The sequence below is a fragment of the Callorhinus ursinus genome, unplaced genomic scaffold (genome assembly GCF_003265705.2).
Source record: "Callorhinus ursinus isolate GAN/ISIS: 27379988/994484 unplaced genomic scaffold, GSC_fseal_2.0 scaffold34, whole genome shotgun sequence".
NCBI lineage: Eukaryota > Metazoa > Chordata > Mammalia > Carnivora > Otariidae > Callorhinus > Callorhinus ursinus.
In genome coordinates, this window is record NW_027397096.1 from 3,751,852 (window position 1) to 3,770,361 (window position 18,510).

The 18,510-nt window shown below is 56.5% G+C and overlaps 1 protein-coding gene across 2 annotated transcripts in view; it reads left to right on the top strand.

The window, feature by feature from the left end:
* The window catches only part of LOC141370396 (uncharacterized), a 16,112-nt gene extending 1,613 nt beyond the window's left edge, over positions 1-14,499 (top strand). Inside the window, exons 4-9 of one of the 2 annotated variants that reach the window (XM_073879352.1) lie at positions 2,242-2,427; positions 2,769-2,908; positions 3,757-3,801; positions 7,019-7,141; positions 8,459-9,720; positions 14,360-14,499. In XM_073879352.1, the coding sequence (XP_073735453.1) occupies positions 2,242-2,427; positions 2,769-2,908; positions 3,757-3,801; positions 7,019-7,141; positions 8,459-9,716 (1,752 nt within the window). In that variant the 3' untranslated portion in view covers positions 9,717-9,720; positions 14,360-14,499. The remainder of the gene's footprint in view (positions 1-2,241; positions 2,428-2,768; positions 2,909-3,756; positions 3,802-7,018; positions 7,142-8,458; positions 9,721-14,359) is intronic. The other variant, XM_073879353.1, reaches the window with a different exon arrangement.
* Positions 14,500-18,510: the final 4,011 nt, after the last annotated feature.

Below are 18,510 nucleotides of genomic sequence, written 5' to 3' on the forward strand. Positions count from 1 at the left end.
CCCCCCCCCCCCCCCCCCCCCCCCGGCCAAGCTGCCAGGCCAGCTGACGGGGCGGGTGCCTTCCCCCCGCCCGCCCCGCCTGCTCTCTGGGCACCGTGGAGCCAGCCTGCTTTACATTCTGTTTCCGTTTTTGCTTTCTGCCAGGGGACCGGAGCAGCTTAGCTTTTTGTCTTCATATTTTCCTCCACCATGAGCTCCCCCCGCCGGTCCCCTCACTTGCTCTCCGGCAGGGTCATAAATATGCAGCGGATGGCGCCACTTCTGTGAGGGCTGAAGTCTGTTCTCTCATCTCCACCGCGCGCTTGCTCGCGCTCTCTCTCCCTTCCCTTTTTTATTGCCTTTTTTCCTCACTTCTTCCCATCCTTCCCGGCTCTGCTTTTACTCCTCTCTCTTTGCTCGTCTCCATGTCTGCCCCCTTCTTTCCTGCCCCTTTGCATTTCTCCTTCTCACCCTCCCCCCACTTCTTCCTTTCTCCCCATCCCCCCGCCCCCTCCCTCTGCTCGTCACTCTTGCCTTCGACCCTTCTCCTGTTCCTGCTCGCCCCTCTTCTGCTCTGTCTTGTTCTTCCTTCCACCCGGAATCTCCATGCTCCAAATGCAGCCCTCTCAGTTCCAGGCTCCCGAAGCCAGCACGCCCAGCCCCGCCCTCCCCGGTAGGGCAGGTAGGAAGAAGGAGGCAGGCAGAATTGGCTCTGGGTGAACACTCCTCTCGCCCTATTTTTAAGTTCTCCTCCCGCTCGAGCTTGTACACGTGTCAAAGCACCGACAGTTCTCCGTGAGAACTGTGTTCACAGGTGTGCGTGCTGAGGAGCATCCCTGCCGCCTCCCCCAGCAGCCCCTGAGGCCGCGGAGCCGGCACCAGGGTAGGGATGGGAACAGGTGACTCTGGGGCTGACAGCGAGCATTGAAGGGACAGTAGTCCCCTTGACGTAGGAAGAGAATACGGCGGAACGTCCCAAGACAAGGTCCCGGTCCTCAGGAGAGCCAGGGAGAGTTAGGGGAGACTTAGTAATGCTCCTGTTCCACCCACCACAACCCCAGGACAGTCGGTAATATTTTGATCCCAATTTTGCATGCAGGAAGGGTTAAGGAGGTTGCCTGCGGTCACAGAGCTCTCGAGGGGCTGAAGAAGCCATTGATCTGGTGGCTCTGGGGCAGCTCTGTGCACTTGTCTCCTTTTCTTCTGGGCCTCAGACCCTTTCCTCAGCCTTATGTCTGTATCCCTTCTGCCCAGAAAGGCAGGATCGTCCTTTAGACACACAAAACGTTAAACACAAACAGCCCTTAGAGATCGCGTAGTCTAGTGCCATTATATTAGAGACACAGAGGCTGGGGGGCCCGGAGGTGGAGACCCCAGGGCCCGTCTGCGGTCGAACCGGAAACAGGTCCTGCCCTCACACCCTGTCCCAACCTCCAGGTCATTTCTTGCCTATGGCCTGGTAGGGAAAAATGTGTTCCAAGTTTCTGGAGGAAGAGAGATGCATCAGGCTTAGAGGGATGGCTGTGTGCTTAGACTCTGATGACTCTTTAGTCTCCTAATCCAGGAACTCTCGAACCATTTACCTCGACTGCAGGATCTAGCTTCCGGAGCTGCTGGGTTCAGGGTGTCTGAGGGAAGCGGGGCTGACTGTAGAGGCCCCAAACACGGTGTCAGTATGGGAAGGCCCAGGCTGTAGCCAGAGCACTCCTCTGGCCTTGGTAGTGATGATGATGATGATGATGATGACGATGATGATGATGATGATGGTACCTTTCAGCATGGCAGTTGCCTTCACGCACCTGACCTTATTCAATCTTTAAAAGACCTGAGGGATGGGGCACCTGGGTGGCTTAGTCGGTTGGGCGTCTGCCTTCAGCTCAGGTCATGATCCTGGGGTCCTGGGATGGAACCCTGCATCAGGCTCCCTGCTCAGCGGTGAGTCTGCTTCTCTCTCTCTCTCTCTCTCTCTCTCTCTCTCTCTCTCTCGCCCTCTATCTCTCCCTCCACTGCTCATTCTCTCTCTCTCTCAAATGAATAAATAAAACCTTAAAAAAAAAAGACCCTGAGGGAGTAGGTGTTATTTTCCCATTTTATAGAAAGGCAAAGGAAGCCTCTTCAGAGGGCTTTCGTTCTTGCCCAGCCACTAGTGAGCGGTGGTGCCAGAGCTGGACCCCAGGCCTCCTGACTGCAGAGCTCGGAGTCAGAGCCTCCCCCCTGTCCCGGCCTAGCTGATGGGCCTCTCTTCCCTACCTCCCTGTCCAGAGCCTGGCCAGCCGGCTCAAGGAGAACATGGAGAAGCTGACCGAGGAGCGGGATCAGCGCACCGCAGCTGAAAACCGGGAGAAGGAACAGAACAAGAGATTGCAGCGGCAGCTCCGGGACACCAAGGAGGAGATGGGCGAGCTCGCCAGGAAGGAGGCCGAGGCGAGCCGCAAGAAGCATGAACTGGTAATGCAGCCCAGCCCGCGGCCTCCCCACCCCCTCCCCAGAGCTGAGTGGTTGTTATGCACACACCTCCCCGCTGGGCGGGTGGGGGGCGGGCCACAAAGAAACCGGAGTTTAGATCCTGGGAAGGAAGAGGAACGTGGCAAGCAGACGGTCCAGGAAGTCCCGAAGGCAGGCCCAGGGGCCGAGGGCGGGACCCGGGTGTCCATCTGGCGAGCCCAGGCTTGCAGCAGCCTCCACAGAGCTCCTGCCTGGCTGGAAGACACTTGAAGCCGGCTTTTTCTGGAGCACCTGGATGAGAGACTAGCCCTCCGCTGAACCGGACTGCCCACTTTTCCTCCTAGGAGATGGATCTGGAGAGCCTAGAGGCTGCTAACCAGAGCCTGCAGGCCGATCTCAAACTGGCATTCAAGCGCATTGGGGACCTGCAGGCTGCCATCGAGGACGAGATGGAGAGCGACGAGAATGAGGACCTCATCACCAGGTGAGGGGTCCTCTGTGGCAGCGGCGGCCTGCACCAAGGCCCTCAGACCACCTCTGGAGCAGGCCGCGAGGCAGAACAGCCGCGACCTCTGTCTCCCTGCCCCCGAGCCACAAGCCCACCTTTCCCTCCTTGCCAGCCCCCCGCACGGACCCTGGCCTATATTGACCGAGGGCAGGACAGGTGCCCCCTGGCTGAGACGCCCTCCCTCTTTCTCCCTGTCCTGCCTCCCCAGGCCTCCCAGGAACCTGGTTCTCCAGCTCGGCCTATTCACGATGAGTTATTCCCCCGTTTAGCTGCATTTCCGATGGTGCCTGCCCCACTCTGGGGAAAGCAGAGATTTAAGGCCTGTGGTGCCCTGTTACCATGCCAGAGATGTTCTCTCATAAAACCCACCCGAGGAATGGTTCGAGAGAGAGAGAGAGAGAGAGAGAGATTTGTAGTCTGAGGCTGAGGAAGGAAGTCACAGGGCAGGTAGACCGGTAGCTCTGGGGGGTGAGGGTCGGGCCCTGGAGAAGCTCCCAGGGCTGCCTTGGACAAAACCCCGGCCCCCCAGACCTGCCCCCTTCCCGCACGAGCGCTGGTGCCCCATCCTGCAGGCAGGTCCCGGCCCACACAGGGAGCCTGCTCCTTCAGGGCAGGAAAACAGTGCCCCAGGGCAACCCAGACCTCCCTCTGAAGACAGCACTGCCACTCCCCCCTCCCCACCCCCAGCTGGTCTCAGCCAGTCACAGCCATCTCTTGCTGAAGAAAAAGGGGTCCTCAGGGGAGAGGTCCACCTTGGTTTGCCCACTGATTTTTCGATCTTCTTCTTCTGGCCCTCTTGCCCACCATTTTCTTTCTGTTTCCAGTTTGCAGGACATGGTGACAAAGTATCAGAAAAGAAAGAATAAACCGTGAGGACTGGAGCGCTCACGCTCTCTGCCTCTCCCGTGGTGTCTAACCACCCCTAACACTGGCTCCCACCCAGGGCCCCCGCTGCATGCCGCACGTGGACACAGCCTCTCACACCTCCTCCAAGCTAGTCCCTCGCTAACACTGCTGACTCTGTCCTGAGGAGAGGCAAGGCCAGGGGCCGGGCCCTGCGCTGGAGGTGGAAGGCAGGCAGTGAGGCGTGCTCACGCCCTGGGTGGGCAGGATGGGGGCTCCCACAGAAAAGGGGGCTCAGCTTCAGTCTGCCTTCCTGAGCTCCAGCCCTCTCCTCCCTCAGAAAGCAGGCAGAGCTGCCTCCCCGGCGTGTTTCCCTGTGGGAAAATCTGACTGGGCTGGATTTGTCCACACCCTGGGGCTCCTTTGGAGCCTGCGCCGCCTGAAAGAAGCGGGCAGCTTTCATTTTGAAAAGGTCCACCCCCTTCCTGTGGCAGACAAGGGTACAAGGTCTGGGGCATCTAGCAGTTCCTTGTCTGGAGAAGGGCGTCCAGCCAGGCTGTCACGGGCCGCTCCACAGGGGCAGGCGAAGGGAACCCAGCCCGACGTGTTTCCTTTGCTCCCCGCGGGCACCTCGGGCAGAGGGAGGCCCCGGGCGCTTGCGCTGGTGCTGTCATCTGTCAGGTGGTGGGGAGCCCAGGAAATCCCCCTTCTCTCTTTGATTGCTTCTTTCTGGGTGGGAGCTGGACAGCGGGTGCAGAGGCGCAGGCCTGGAGGCGGATCAGAGTGATCCTCTGTCGAGTTCTTCGGGGCTGTTTGTTTGGAGGTTGTTGTTTTAGCGTGTCATTGGATTTCCTTCCCCTACTCTCTCCTGCCTGGCAGGCCTCCTCCCCTGGCCGGGATGGGCGGGTGGCAGCGCACAGGACTCCGGGAGAGCTAATGATAAATGTAATAGTGTGTAACAGTGATAGAGGGCCACTGGAGCCCGGTTGTCACACACAATTAATATCCCCCGCCGTCCTGTCTCCGTTTGTTTGTTCCCCCGCGATTCGGCTCCCAGTTAACTAATAGCACATGAGCCTGGACATAAATTGTATTTGACTCGGGGTTTAATTCCGACCATTTAAAATTTCAACTGCCCCCTGAGCCTGCCTGCCCCTGGAGTTTGTTTAGGGGCCTGATTATTTAAGGAAAAGAACCTAAACACCGTCTATATGCTTGAAACTAAAGGGAAGGCGAGGGCGGGCAGGCTGGCGTCTCCATCCATTCGCTGCTCTGAATGGAAGGAGGAAAATTCGTATTCTGGGTCCACGACGCTCTGTCCCCTGTGTGTTCCAGCCCTGCCATCCTTGGGCTGGAGGAGCTTCGAGGGCTGATAAAATGCGCATTTAAGATCATCTTCTAAACCATTGCCAGGCATGGGCACGTGCATGCACGCACGTGCGCACACACACACACACCCCGGTGTGCACTCACGCAGCCGCACTGGGGCGTGCAGTCCTCACCACAGTCCCGCTGATGGCAGAGGTGGTGTGGCTCCGTGCTCAGCAGCTCTGGGGCCCCAGCTCCCAAGTTATCGAGCGAGAGCGAGTAAGTGTGCTAAGGCGGGCAGAAAAATAATGTTTCGATTTACTTAGAGATACAGTTGTTATTGCCATAACCTTAATGAAAGCAGTAAACAGTGCAGTATTAAGGGAGATTTATACAGAAACACTTTTAACATGTAGACATAGATTTTGCGATGCATACAACACCTCCTTTCTAAAGGCAATCAATATGGTTATGAACGGGGGTGATAAATTAAAGGCTCTGAAGCTACAGAAGGAGGTTTTTTGCACGGGTGTATAAATCAGGTAGTATTGGCGTTCCGTGGGGCCCGTGCACCACAGTAAATCTGCCAAGCTCGGACAGGCATGGGGCTTGCATTAGTGGTTTCGGGGCTCTCTGCTAAACTCCTGTTTACCCGGGGCATCAGCCAGCCTTGTCCTTGTTATAATTCTGTATTTGGTGGAAGCCCATAAAATATGCCTCTTTGTTCCCCTCCCAACAGGTCATGCTCTCTCACAGTCCCCAGAACGGAGTCTGGTGGTTTCCTGTGTGTGTGTGTGTGTCTGTGTGTGTGTGTGTGTCTGTGTACACATGCATGCACGCACACACACGCCTGTATGGCTATTTATTCAAGAACATAATTCAGGAATGGGGCTGCTCGTGTTGACACAGATGAAAGGAAATTTATATCAAGGAAAAATCCTTAGCATCTCTGTAGCAGGGGAATGTGGGAGCAGACATTTTGCAGAATTCTAGAAGCATTCTCACTCAGAAGCTGTCCCTAAGCCCCCGCTGCTTTGTGAAGGAGTCACCACGACTCCAGCTTCCAAATCGGACTCCTTGGGGCTTTTCTGCCGGTAGAGAGGGCTCAGGCCGGCTTGGCCAGACGCACAACTGAGGAGGAAGGGCTAGAGGCTGCCTGAGGGAGGGAAGAGGAACCTGGGAGAGACAGCCATTGTCTGGGACTTTCTGGGGCTCAAATGGATCTCCAGGACGCAGTTTGAATCCCAGAGCCGTTGCCAGCACCTCAGGAAATGGCGGATGCCCCCTCCTCATCCTTCTGTTTCCTAAGGGCCAGGGAAGTCGCAGGGTGGTCTGGGATCTGGCTGGTCGCACTCAGCGCCACCATCAGCCAAGGAGCCTCCAGTTCAAGCTAACTGAAGGCATAACGATGCCCTTCCCCCCACCCCCCCCCCCCCCCCACACCCCATGGCCCGCAGTCTGGCTCTTGCAGCGAAGGCATGCGAAATGGCCGCGGGTGTGGCCACATTTCTGGGAGTGGGCAGACAAGAAACGGAGTGGGCCTCAGGGATTAGCCTATGGCCTGGGACTGGTCTTTTTAACCAGCGGCCATTTAGCTGGAACTCCTAAATGGATGGTTTCCCTGTTACCCTCATTGGGTTTGTTTGGCTCAATAGCAGTCTGTCACCGAAAGTAGAATGGGAGGTGCCTCTACGCTCCTCAGGGTCCTCTTGGTGGCTCTCACAAGTGTCACCTGCTGAGTGGGGCAGGGTCCTCGTGAATGGGGCGCCCCGTCTAACCTCCCTTGTTCTGCTCTCTGACTCACTGATGTGCATGCCACCCCGCATCACACCCCCACCTCAAGGCAAATCTGCTGCCCCTTCAGCACTCCCTACTGGGCCTCGGGTGAGCTCTTCCTCCCCGGCCTTGCCTACCTTTCTGCTCCTCATCCCACAGCGAGGGGGATTCCGATGTGGACTCTGAGCTGGAGGACCGGGTCGACGGGGTCAAGTCATGGTTGTCAAAAAACAAGGGGCCTTCCAAGGCAGCTTCCGATGATGGCAGCTTGAAGAGTTCCAGGTGAGCACGTGGCCTTGAGCTCGGAGGAAAAACCACCCCATGCGCCAGGGATAAAGGAGCAGTGCCTCGATCCCAGAGAGGCCAGGCCTCTGGTACCAGCCTCTCTTGCCTGGCATGTGTATGCGGGGCCCAGGCATGCCTCCAGGATGAGGAATGAGCACAGGAGGCTCAGTGTCTTCTTAGTCGGGGTCTGCAGCACCCTTGTTTTTCCCAGGTAATGGTTTCCTACCAGGCTCCGGGCTTTGGTTTGCTGCAGGTTTGACTTCATCCCCACTTACTCATTCAACAAATGGTGGTTGAACCACCAGAAAGTTTGGGGCCCGGAATCAAGACTGGAATGGGGCATAAGGAGTCTGTAGACCCCACAACCCTGGACAGGGCTGGCTCAAGCCGGCTCTGGACCTCTGAAATCTTAACGGGACGAGCAGCAGAAAAGGCACTGGTCCCCCTGACTCGCCTATCACAGCCATATTGCTCTTTCTCTGCCCATTCTCTCCTTCCTCTGATCTTTTCGCCAGGTCCCCTCGCCGCCCCCCCCCATGCTTCCTGCTCACACCCATCCTCTGCAGGAACTCATTCCCCCTTTGTCCAGCCCAGTCCGTCTTACGATCACACAGACAGCTCCCACCGGAATCCGGCTCCACGGTCCCCACTCCTCACCGCCTCCCAGTTTCTCCCCAACTCAGAGCCAACCTGATCCCCGCCCCCCCAGGGCACACCCTTCCTCACCCCCCTCCCAGAGTCAGCGGGGCCGGCTGGGTTGACTAGTAATCCCCCCCTCCTCCCACTACCCTGAGGCCTCTTCCCAAGTCCAGCCCCTCACTCACCACCAGCACCCCACGGCCCCCTCTAATTGGTTTAATTTATTCAGCCAAACAACATTTTGTTACCGCAGATAATGCTGCCTTACCCGCCCCACTGCCGTTCACCGCAGCGTGGCACAAGGCTCCAGGTAGTTGACAATGAAATAAATTGAACTAAACGTTTTAGAGGGGGAAAAGTGATGAAATAGAACAATGGTCTAATTTACATGACATTCTCCATGAAGCTATTTTCACTGACGCAAATTATTTTGCTTCATTTCCTCCAGTGCTCTCACTGCCATTTTTCCCCGGGTGCTGCTGGTTGCTCCCTTTGCCTCCCTCCCCCTGTGTCTTTATTCCCTGGGTTTCATGCAGGCTCCTCTCTCTCTCCCTCTCTTTCTCCCTCTCTCTCTCTCTCTCTCTCTCTCTCTCTCTCTCTCTCTCTCTCTCTCTCTCTGTGCTCCCTCTAATCCACTGCTGGTTCTCTCTTCCCGGCCTCACCTCCCTCCCCTAGAACGGCCCTCAACAGCTCCAGCAAAGAGGGCAAGGGGGCGGAGGAGAGGCCGGCCTCGGCGCTGAGCTCCCTGAGCTACCGGAAACGGCTCACCCTGAAGGACTCCATCGGGGGCACCGGGGACGAGGACTCGCTCTTCACCGCCCTGAGCGAGAGGCCAGCCTCCCCCGAGAGGCCCCCCCGGAAGACCCGCACGCGCCCCAGGGAGGAGCCGGCCGAAGGCGGCTCTGCCGGCGCCGAGGCCCCGAGCCGCCTGGGCCGGGGGCTGGAGAAGCGGTGGGGCTCAGACTTCGACCGGGCCTCCACAGTCTCTGCCCCCACCAGCCGGGCCTCCTCGGCCACACGGCGTGGCTCTGGTGAGGACGGGGCGCGCTCGTCCATGAGCTTCTCGCTCTCGGGCTCCCCCAGTTCGCGGCGCAGCGCCTCCCGCCTAGATACCCTCTCCGGGACCCTCAGTCCTTCCCTGAGCCGGGCCTCGGGCCTGGGCCGGGACAGCCCCGATTCCCGCCTGTCCCTGGGCCAGAGCTGCCTGGATGCGTGGGATGACCGAGCCAGTGTGGCCTTGAGCGAGGTCCACTCCCAGTACAGCCACCCGTCGCTGGCCCGCAGTCTGTCGGTGCCACCGCGGCCACGCGGCTCAGCCTCTGCCGCGGACGAGCCTCTCGGCTCCGGCATCCGCCCGGTCAGCCGTCACTCCTACCTGGACCCCGACCTGGAGGCCGCCATCAATGAGGTCTTGAGCTACAAGCCCGTCCCGTTCCAGAGGAGCAGCCTGGAGCCCGACTCGGAGGAGGATGACCGGAAGAGCATCCAAAGTGTCCGCAGCGCCCAGCTGGGGCTCCCGGTGCGGGCGGCCAGCATCCGCCGCTCAGCCTCGGCCGCCGACGTCTCCCGGCCCCGCAGCAGCCGCAAGGGCCGGAGCAGGAGACGGAGCAGCTCCAGCTCCAGCTCCACCTCCAGCTCCGAGGAGTCCTCGGAGCCCAAGCGGCGGAAGAAGGGGCGCTCGCGAAAGAGCAAGAAGAAATCCAAATCGAGAAGAGAGAGGACGGAGAGCGAGTCGGAGTCCTCGTCGACCTCCAGCGGCTCCACCGTGTCAGGCCACAGCCGCTCGAGCGTGAAGAAGGGCCCAGCTGCAGAAGAGGAGGCGGCGGGCCGGGCCGGCCGGCGGTCTCGGCAGTCTCGGAAGGAGGAGAAGCAGCGCAGGAAGGAGGTGGACAGCCTGATGATGCGGTACCTGTACCGGCCCGAGAGCGACTAGTGCAGTAGGTGGCGCCTGGCGCGGAGCATGGAGCGTGCAGCTCGGTGTGAACTAACGTGCGCCCACCCCCCCACCCCCGCCACGACCGGGGCCTCTCCTTCAGGCCTGGCGGGCGCGCCTGGCCTCAGGGAGCTTTCCGGCTGCCTCGGACAGTGGAGCCGGTTAGTCCTTCTGAGCCCCGAGCCCTGGCGACTGATCCTGCTGAGGACGGCCGGTCACACGTGTTAAGTCCCTACCGTGAGCCGGGGGCTCCCCTAGATATTCGCCACACTGCGTTCACCTAATCCTCATACTAACTCCGTTAACAGGCCTGATGAGCCTCACTTTATAGGAGACAAAGCTGAGGCTCGTGGAGGTGAAGTCACTTGCCAAGGTCACACAGTTGGGAAGTGATGTTGCTGGGATCTGAATGGAGTCTATTCAACTTGCCCTTGACCACTCCTCCAAATGGCCCAAGGCAGAGCACGGGGGTGACATGTTTACTGTGTGTGCCTGGCTCTCGCAGCCCACCCCGCCCACCCACCCTGCCCCGGGTATGAGTTGGTATGTTAGTGGCCATCATCCATCATGAGGCCTTTTGGCTCAGCTCTCCCCTGCCCTGCAAAGCCACCTTTCAAGCCTCGGGGTGCAAGGCTCACAGTACCACACCCTACATCAAACCCCGAGATGCCTGACTCCCTCCCCCCACCCTCCCACCTGAAGCCCACACATGGGCGTCACCTCGTCTCAGCACATCTTAAAAAAAAGTTATAATGAATAGAAATTAGCAGCTGCTGACTGACAGCCCCCTCCTGGCTCTCCTGCCTCTCCCAGCCTTCTCTCTGTGGGAAGGGAAATCTAGCAGTTAGGCCCTTTATGCCCACACCCCCATCTCAGAAGAAAGGCAAAGACTGACTCACTGGAATCCCATTGTTGCCAGTTTCCCTGGTGGGTGGTGACATTTGGATCACCCTGGTTAATGTGAAGCTGTTTTCGGCGTGGTACCTCCCAGGGCAAGCTTGCTGCTTCCCAGGAGATATGACCCCAGAGTGCAGCCCCCTGGGGCACGGGCACTGCATGAACTAACACATACCTGTCGCATGCTTGTGGGCCTCTCGTGCCATGGAGCACCTGAACAGGTACACTGACTTGGCGGAGTTCTATGCAAAGGAACCAGTTACGTTTTTTAAGAAATGCACAGGTAGGAGTGAATGTTACCTGCAGCTATTTGGAGATGGGTGAAGGGATGGGATTAGGGGGATGGATGGTGGGGAGAAGGTGGAATTTAAAAGTTGTATTTGTTCAAGACACAAAGATACAGAGAGAGGGAGCATGAGCAGGGGGAGAGGCAGAAGCAGACGCCCCACTGAGCCAGGAGCCCGATGCAGGGCTCGATCCCAGGACCCCGGGATCATGACCTGAGCCGAAGGCAGACGCTTAACCTTAAGTCTGCACCCAGGCAGAGACGGTGGAATTTAAACCCAGACCAGGCTCATGGCCATCTCAGACTCCTCGGACCCTGAGCTGCTCTGACACCAAGCCCTTGGGCTCAGCACTGCTCCCCCCATGTGGCAGGTGGGTGCAGGGTGCTCTGGGAAGAGCAGGAAGCATCTCGGTTGCACTAGGGAGCTGTTGTCGGCCCCACAATGAGAAAAAGACAGGAATTACAATATTGTGTCTACCGCCTCAGCCTTCCCCTCAGCAGCCCTGCTGAGTGCCCTGCTCCCCCAGCACAGGAAGTCAGTTGATAGGCCAGGCCCTTCTGAGCACAGCACCCCTGCCTAAAGAGGGAGAGAGGCATGGGCTTAGCCGGGCCATCCCACGCTGCTCAGCAGCTTGCATTTCAGACCCAATGCTCTCAGCCCAACATCACCCTTGACCCTACGACCAGCAAGGACAAAACCCCACAAAGCCTGTTTCTTCCGCCAGCCACCTGCACGGTTCCTCTTGTCCACCAGAAAAACAAGAGTAGTCCTGAAACCCTACACGCCACCACCGAGGAGGATTGGGTTCACGGCGGGGAGAGCGGGCACCGAGCCGAAGCTAGCCGGCCGATAGCAAGCCCGCAAGAGAAGGGCCAGGGGAGGGAGGACCTGGCCGGGCTTTGGGGCGCTAAACTGCCAAGCATGGGGGGCGGGGGGGGCAGAGCGGTGGCTTAGCTTCCCATCTGGTGATGGGGACCAGTGAGAATTCAGAAGGCGAACTCATCCATAGCAAAGGCAAGGGGAGGGGGCTGCCACCCTGGGCTCACACAGCAGGAATTAGCTTATACACCAAATTGTTTGTGACAGCTTTGCGCAGGAGACTCCGGCTTGTGGGGAGGAAAGCTTTTTGCACAATTCGGTTAAAATGTTCAAATTGCCAGCCCTGAGTCTTGCCCTGGGGAGGGGGCTAGCTGCCTGCTGTTGACTCTACAGCTGTGGCACCAGAGGCCACAAAGGAGCCTGGCTTGTAGCACACCCGGCCAGAAGCAAGGGTATCTTGCAGCTCCGCGGAGTCGGCCCCCCTCTCCAGCTACCTCTGCCCCTTGCCAGCACCCGGATGGAGCATGTCGGAACCTGGCTGTCATTTATCCAGGCGTCTGTCTGCTTGGCGGGCACAGGAGTGTGGGAGTGGGGGCCACAGCCCCACTCAGGAGAGGTGTGGGAATGGAAAAGAGCTCAGATAGACCCTACCCTGCTGTGCCCCGTCTGCATCTGGGTCCCAGTCCTGGCATCTGCCTTGCCCCCCGTCTGCCCCCAAAATAACCCTACTGTTTTTCCATAAAGTCAGTCCTTTCTTTACCCAACAGGAGACCTTAGCACTTGGGTGCCCAGAAATTCTGTCCAAAAATTGAAAATAAAATCAGGCTCCCACTAATTTAGAATTCAAACAACCCAAAAGCTAAAATAACCCCATTTTTTCTATGTTGCACAGTCATCATTGAGCTTTTTAATTTTGTCCCTGAGACACCCTAGAGTCCTTAAGTGCCTTTGGCCCATCAAAGTAAGACTCATTTATGTTCAGTCTGGTTTGTATTAAATGTTTTGTGCTATTCTGATTCCTTTAAAAATGGTAATTCATTCATGAGAAATATGATAACTATTAACCAGATTGCCCGATTCCTGAACCATTCTGCATAATTGAACATGTATTCTATCAGGCTCTTCCTTCTCCCCGGGGGAGACAGAGAGAGACCTATCTTTACACACCCCCTGGGCTCTGACCCAGGCAGGCGGGGAACATTCAGGTTTGGTTGTGTTTTCTCTTCAGGTCACCCAATCTAGCAGCAGGGTGGAGTCAGCAAAAGGCTTTGGGGCCTAAGAGTCCAAGTTCAAATTTACATACTGGCTGTGTGACCTTGAGCAAGAGGCTTCCTCTCTGAACCAGCTTCCTGGTGACATTTCATAGGGTTGTCGTGAAGAGTAAGATGCCTGTGGAGGGCAAGGGACAGTGTCTCTTACACACAGGAAGTACTCCGTAGCCAAACCCTTTCTTCCCAATACAGTTGGAAAAGCTAAGAATGTGGGTCTTTCTTGCAGAATACCGTTTCTGCCTCTTTTGGTTTGGGGATAGAAGAACTTCGAAGAGGCCAGTAAACAAGGTCCCCCCTGAGATTCTTAAAGCAGAGTTGGGGGCAGAGGGATCGCCAAATTCCTGTTTATCCCAGGGGGAAGTCTCTGGGATCTGGAAGAAGAGCTGTGTCCCTGGGAGCGCACTGGGCAGGAACTCTGGGTGCAGGGCACTGGTGGGGGGGGGCACTCTGGGCTGCATTTTGTTCAGAGGGCTGAAATTACGGTTCCCTTGAAACAGCGAGGTAGCAGAGGTGGGAGGGGCAGGGGCAGGCGGCTCTAAGGCTTTGGGAAAGAAAGAAAAGTGACCAGAGCAGGAGGTTTCCATCCTTGCTCAATGCCAGGAGCCTGCCCCATCCAGGGGATAATGTTCCTTCACATCCTAGTGAGGGGAAGCTGTAGGCTTCCAGTGGCCTGAGGAAAACTCTGCAGGGTTGGGTTATGGTACCAAGAAAGGGACGACTGTGCCATCCTGAAGCAGGGATCTAGCCAGTCCCCACATCCTGAGCCCCTTTTCCTTGTGGTGAGTAGATGATGCCATGGTCAAGGGCAGAAAGGCTCACAGGCCTTAGGAAAACAATGAGGAGAAAGGGTTAAGGTCTGGGAGTATCCAGTGGGGAAAGCCCCTCCCTCTTAGAAGGAATCCTGTTTAGGGATAAGGTAACTTTGGCAGGTTGTAGCCAGGTAATCACCAGACTGCCAGTCTCCAAGTCAGTGTGGTCCAGGGACCACCTGCATCAGAATCTTCTGGGGAAGAATTGAAAATGCAGAATTCCTCGGTTCCACCGAAAAGCTAACAAATCAAAATTTCTCAGGGGAAGGACGCAGGAGTCTGTAGCCAATTCTTAGGCACACTCAAGATTGAGACCCATGGCTCTACCACATTGCTTTCCAGGGAGTTTCAGAAGTTTTCAGAATCAAGACTATGCGCTCCTTTCTCTCACTACTCTGCATATCTTCTGGGGAAGTGAGGAATTGAATTTACTTCTCAATTTGTGGCTTTTGGGGAATGCTATGACGGGGCTTTGGGAGCCTCCCCAGACCCAAAGGCTTTGGTGCTGAAGGTTAAGGGCATCGTTCCGCCGTGACCTTGCTCCTCCTCTCTCCCCGCAGCCCTACCAGCTACTGGAAGTCCCTTGCCCCTGACCGGTCAGATGATGAGCACGACCCTTTGGACAGCACCTCCAGGCCGCAATACTCCCATAACTATCTGAGTGACAGCGACACAGAGGCCAAACCGACTGAGACCAACGCATAGCCCAGGGGAGTGGTCTGTACCTCTTGCACCCACCGGCCACTGCGGCCACGGCGCCTCTCCCAGGAAATGGCGGGGCACAGGTCTCCCCCACCTGACTGCTGATCTGCATGGGAAGCACCTGGCCCCCTTGGGTCTGGGGGGCTTTTCAAGCTGTGGGTGTCTGATGTCTCCACGTGGAAGAGGTGGGGGGGGAAGTTTCTGAAAAGAGAACTTTTTTGCTCCTTCTGCCTCCAAAATGCCACACTCAGTGGGCAGTGGCAGGTGGCTTGGCACTGCATGGAGCCAGCAAGCTGACCTCCATCCCAGCCCCCTGCTCAGGGACGGTGGGCAGATTGCCCGCTGGGACACTCTAGGTTGCTGGGTCCATGGGGAGGAGTCGGGGGCAGGAACAGCCCTTCCTCCCCACCCTGGCTTGGGGCGAGGGCTTTTTCTTCTCAGTGCCTGCTGTCTTTTTACTTTTAATTTAAATACCCAACCTCTCCATCACAGCTGCATCCCTGAGAGTGGGAGGGGGCTGTGGCGGCAGCTGGGGTTTGCGGGAATGACTAGGGGAATCTCATCTCCATCTTCACTCGAGAGCAGTCCTTTTCTCTGCGCAGCTGGAGAGACCGGTGAGCGGAGCTGGGGCCAGATTCTTCAGTCAGCCTGGGGAGGGGCTCTCAGGTGCTTCTGGGTATGGGTCGAGCCAGCCTACACAGACAGGGGTGCGTAGGTACCACCCGGCACTTTGGCCCCCACCCCTCTCTGTCTCATCAGTGTGTTAAGTGCAATGACCTATTTAAGACTAAACCCATTCCACCTACACCAGTTCGGGGCCTATCCAAGCACTGCCTCCCTGCCGCTCTGTCCAGGTTGCCTGGACTATAGGCCCAACTGGAGAGGGAAGGCCGCGGGTTGAGGGCTTGTGATCAGAAAAACTGAAGATGGGGGTTTGGGTCAGTACTGATGCATATTAGACACGAGCCCTCACCCGTGTCCTGAGCCGGAGTCATTTTTCTTCTTCCAGTTGCCCTGCCCCCACACACTTACCCTAGACATGACAACGTGTGGCCCGACAGTCCCAGCCCCCACCCTAAAGCTCATCCCACCAACGCCACCAGACTTGGGGGCCCGAGGGCAGTGCCTGGTGCCATTCCCATCCGCTGTCCCCCCCATGCCCCCCACAATTGGTTTGTATTCATTGGGCTGTGCTCTCTCTTCCCTGTTTACCTGATGTATGGAAATAAATGTCCTTTTGTCCTGGCTCTGCCAATTTTCCTGCCTGTTCCTTCAGGCTCCGGTAAAGTCCTGGGTGGTCCCTGGGAAGCAGAGTCAGGATTCTGGTGGGGACCGGGGGAAGTGCCCGGGTCGCTGGCCTACTCCCACACCAGACCAGTGCCACTCAGAGCTGTGGAAGGTCATTTGGGGCAGGCAGAGGTAGTAGGATGAGAAGATTGGTCAAGGAAGACAAACCCCGCCTTTTATTTTAAGAGCCTGTGAATTGTAATCGGGCAGAACCATCCATATTGCATCCCTTCCTGACCTCCACTCAGAAATGTTGAGGTCCCTCTGATTATTAAATCTCACCAATTACAGAGATCCTATCTCTCTCTCTCTTTCTCTCTCTTTTTTTTCTTGAGGGATGCAAGCCCTTCTTACTAGAAAAAAATTTTAGGTTTAATTTTAGTCATTCCAAATACGACTTTTTGATCAAAACATCGCAGAACTCTCTCTGGCCCTCAGCCCCATTGGCCAGAGGGCAACTTGAGTAGGCTGGGAGTTCTGGCTTCTCTGCCCTGCTCAGTCTCTGCCTTCATGCCTCAGTCCACGCTTGCTCTGCTCACTGACAGCTAAGAGGCAGCTCTTACAGAAGGGCAAGAAACAAATGGCCCCTCCTCCTCTCTACCTTCTGTAATGTGACCAGTTATAATCCCTGCATGCATAAAGTTTCTTTTATAGCTGGTTAGTCAGGCTCCCCTGGTTTGTACAGGTAAGCAGGAAAGGGTATCAGACAGCCCTAATGCCAATGCTCTGGTGATGTCAGCCACCCAGAAAGGGTCAAGAAAGGGAAGGAGGGAGGAAAGTCCCCCAGAATGAGTGGGAGAGGAGTATAAAATGGATCCATCTTGAATGAAAGAGACTTCCCCTATCCACTGCCCCCCCCTTGTTGAATAGCGAAGGTAGTAAAAGTAAAGTTACTTTTTTTTTTTTTTTTTTAACTGCTGGCTCCTCGTGTTCATCTTTTACTCGTGCTTTCAGATAGGTGGGTGCATTTTCTGTTTCTCCCAGGAACTAATGTGACAACGTCCCTCCCATCTGCAGACAAGATCCCAACTCTGTGGACCCACAGTGACACAGGCCTCTGCTTCACTGGAAAGACCATCATCAGTATCCAATAGTCTGGGGCAGAGGGCTTTGTTCAAGTCAGAAAGCTTATGTTATGTTATTCATTGATTCGTTGACTCAACAGTCAAATATTTCATAACTGCCAGCTTTGGCCTAGGCACTGTTCTAAGTGCTGGGGACCGATGAGTTTCCTTCCTTCGTAAAGCAGAGATTCTAGTGGAGAAGGTAACATACAAAATAGGGACTGCGCCTACTAATATGTTCAAGCTTTGGGTGAGTAGCGAGATGTAAATCACAGTGTTTGTCATCTAGGGGCTCGTGGATCGGGGCAGACCCACGTGGAAAAAATTACATGAGACGTAACAGAAGGAGAAGGAAGTTGCTTTGCACATATTATGGGGGGAGGCTGGGGGGGGGTCGGTCTCAGGTGGAGGAGGATGGGAAGGCTTCTAAAAGGAGCTGGTATTTTGAGCTGGGGCCTGAAGAAAGGCTAGGACTTCCATAGGTGTACCGGAAAAAAAGAAGAGTTTAAGCAAAGGCCCTGAGGCAGGGAAAGAGGGTGGTGGTAGGGATTTCCATGGGCCGTCTAAGGAAGCCGGACATAGCCTCTCAGGACCAACACTTGAAGTTGCAGCAAAGCCCCTTGGCCGGGGTGCTAGGCTCCAGGGAGGGACGCGATTCCCTCAGCACCAACTCCCCAGGGGAGTCCAGGAGCCTGCGGGTCCATCAAAGCCCAACTTCCTTTTGGGTGTGCCTTCAGAGCTCCGTAAGCTCCTGCCCTCACCTGTACACTCATGCAGCTCTGGTCCCTAAGATAGAAATGATTCTCGCAAAACAGGCAGCAAATCTGTCCCTGTGCCAGGCGCAAAGCTGCCTCGACAGATTCTCCTCTCTGATCTCAGACCCTCAGGACTGCTCTGACTCCCGGATGAGAGGTGAGGACCAAAGCCCTGTGCGGCTCCGCAGGGTGCCCAGCCTATGCCCAGAGACAACAGCGGCCCCACAGTGACTCCTGAACTACCTCCTTCTGTCCCGTGTCCTCGGCAGATTATGGTAGTTGTCCTCCCCATGCCCCGCCCCCATGCCTGGTGGCACAGACACTTAGAGATTTGCTCCTTAATTGTCCCCCAGCTAGGCTGCGCAGATGCCGCTCTTTATTCTCTCCTGATAAATGAATCGCGCCGCTCCTTTAATCATATGTTCATATCCAAGCCAATTTGAATCAATTTGGCAGGGAGCGTGTTGCAAGAGATGCCATGACTGCCGCTTTCCCCGCAGGGCCCCAGAGCCAGCCCGTCTGCTGTCCTCGTCCCCAGCAAAGAGCCCAGGGGGCCCATCGGGGAAAGGATCTCCTACCTGAATGGTGGGGACTTTTCAAAGTCAATCATTCATTTCTGCCCTCCATGCTGGGCCCTGGGGGACTAGAGAGAGCTGGGTTTCCAAGGGCCTCCACGTGGGAGGGAGGGGGCTGAGTGTGCCCGCAGAATTCCTTGGGCACTGAACAAAGGGCTCCGTGGTCATCCCTGGGAGAAAGCGCTGCCTTAAATCTAACCATAATCCTCCTGTTCCCCTTTCATTTCCTCTGAGCTGGTTCTCCTGGAAGCTGGAACTCTTGCTCACCTACGTAGCAACACATTCCAGACCAGCCTAGGGTGATTTGTCCTTGCCTGCTGCGGCCCCT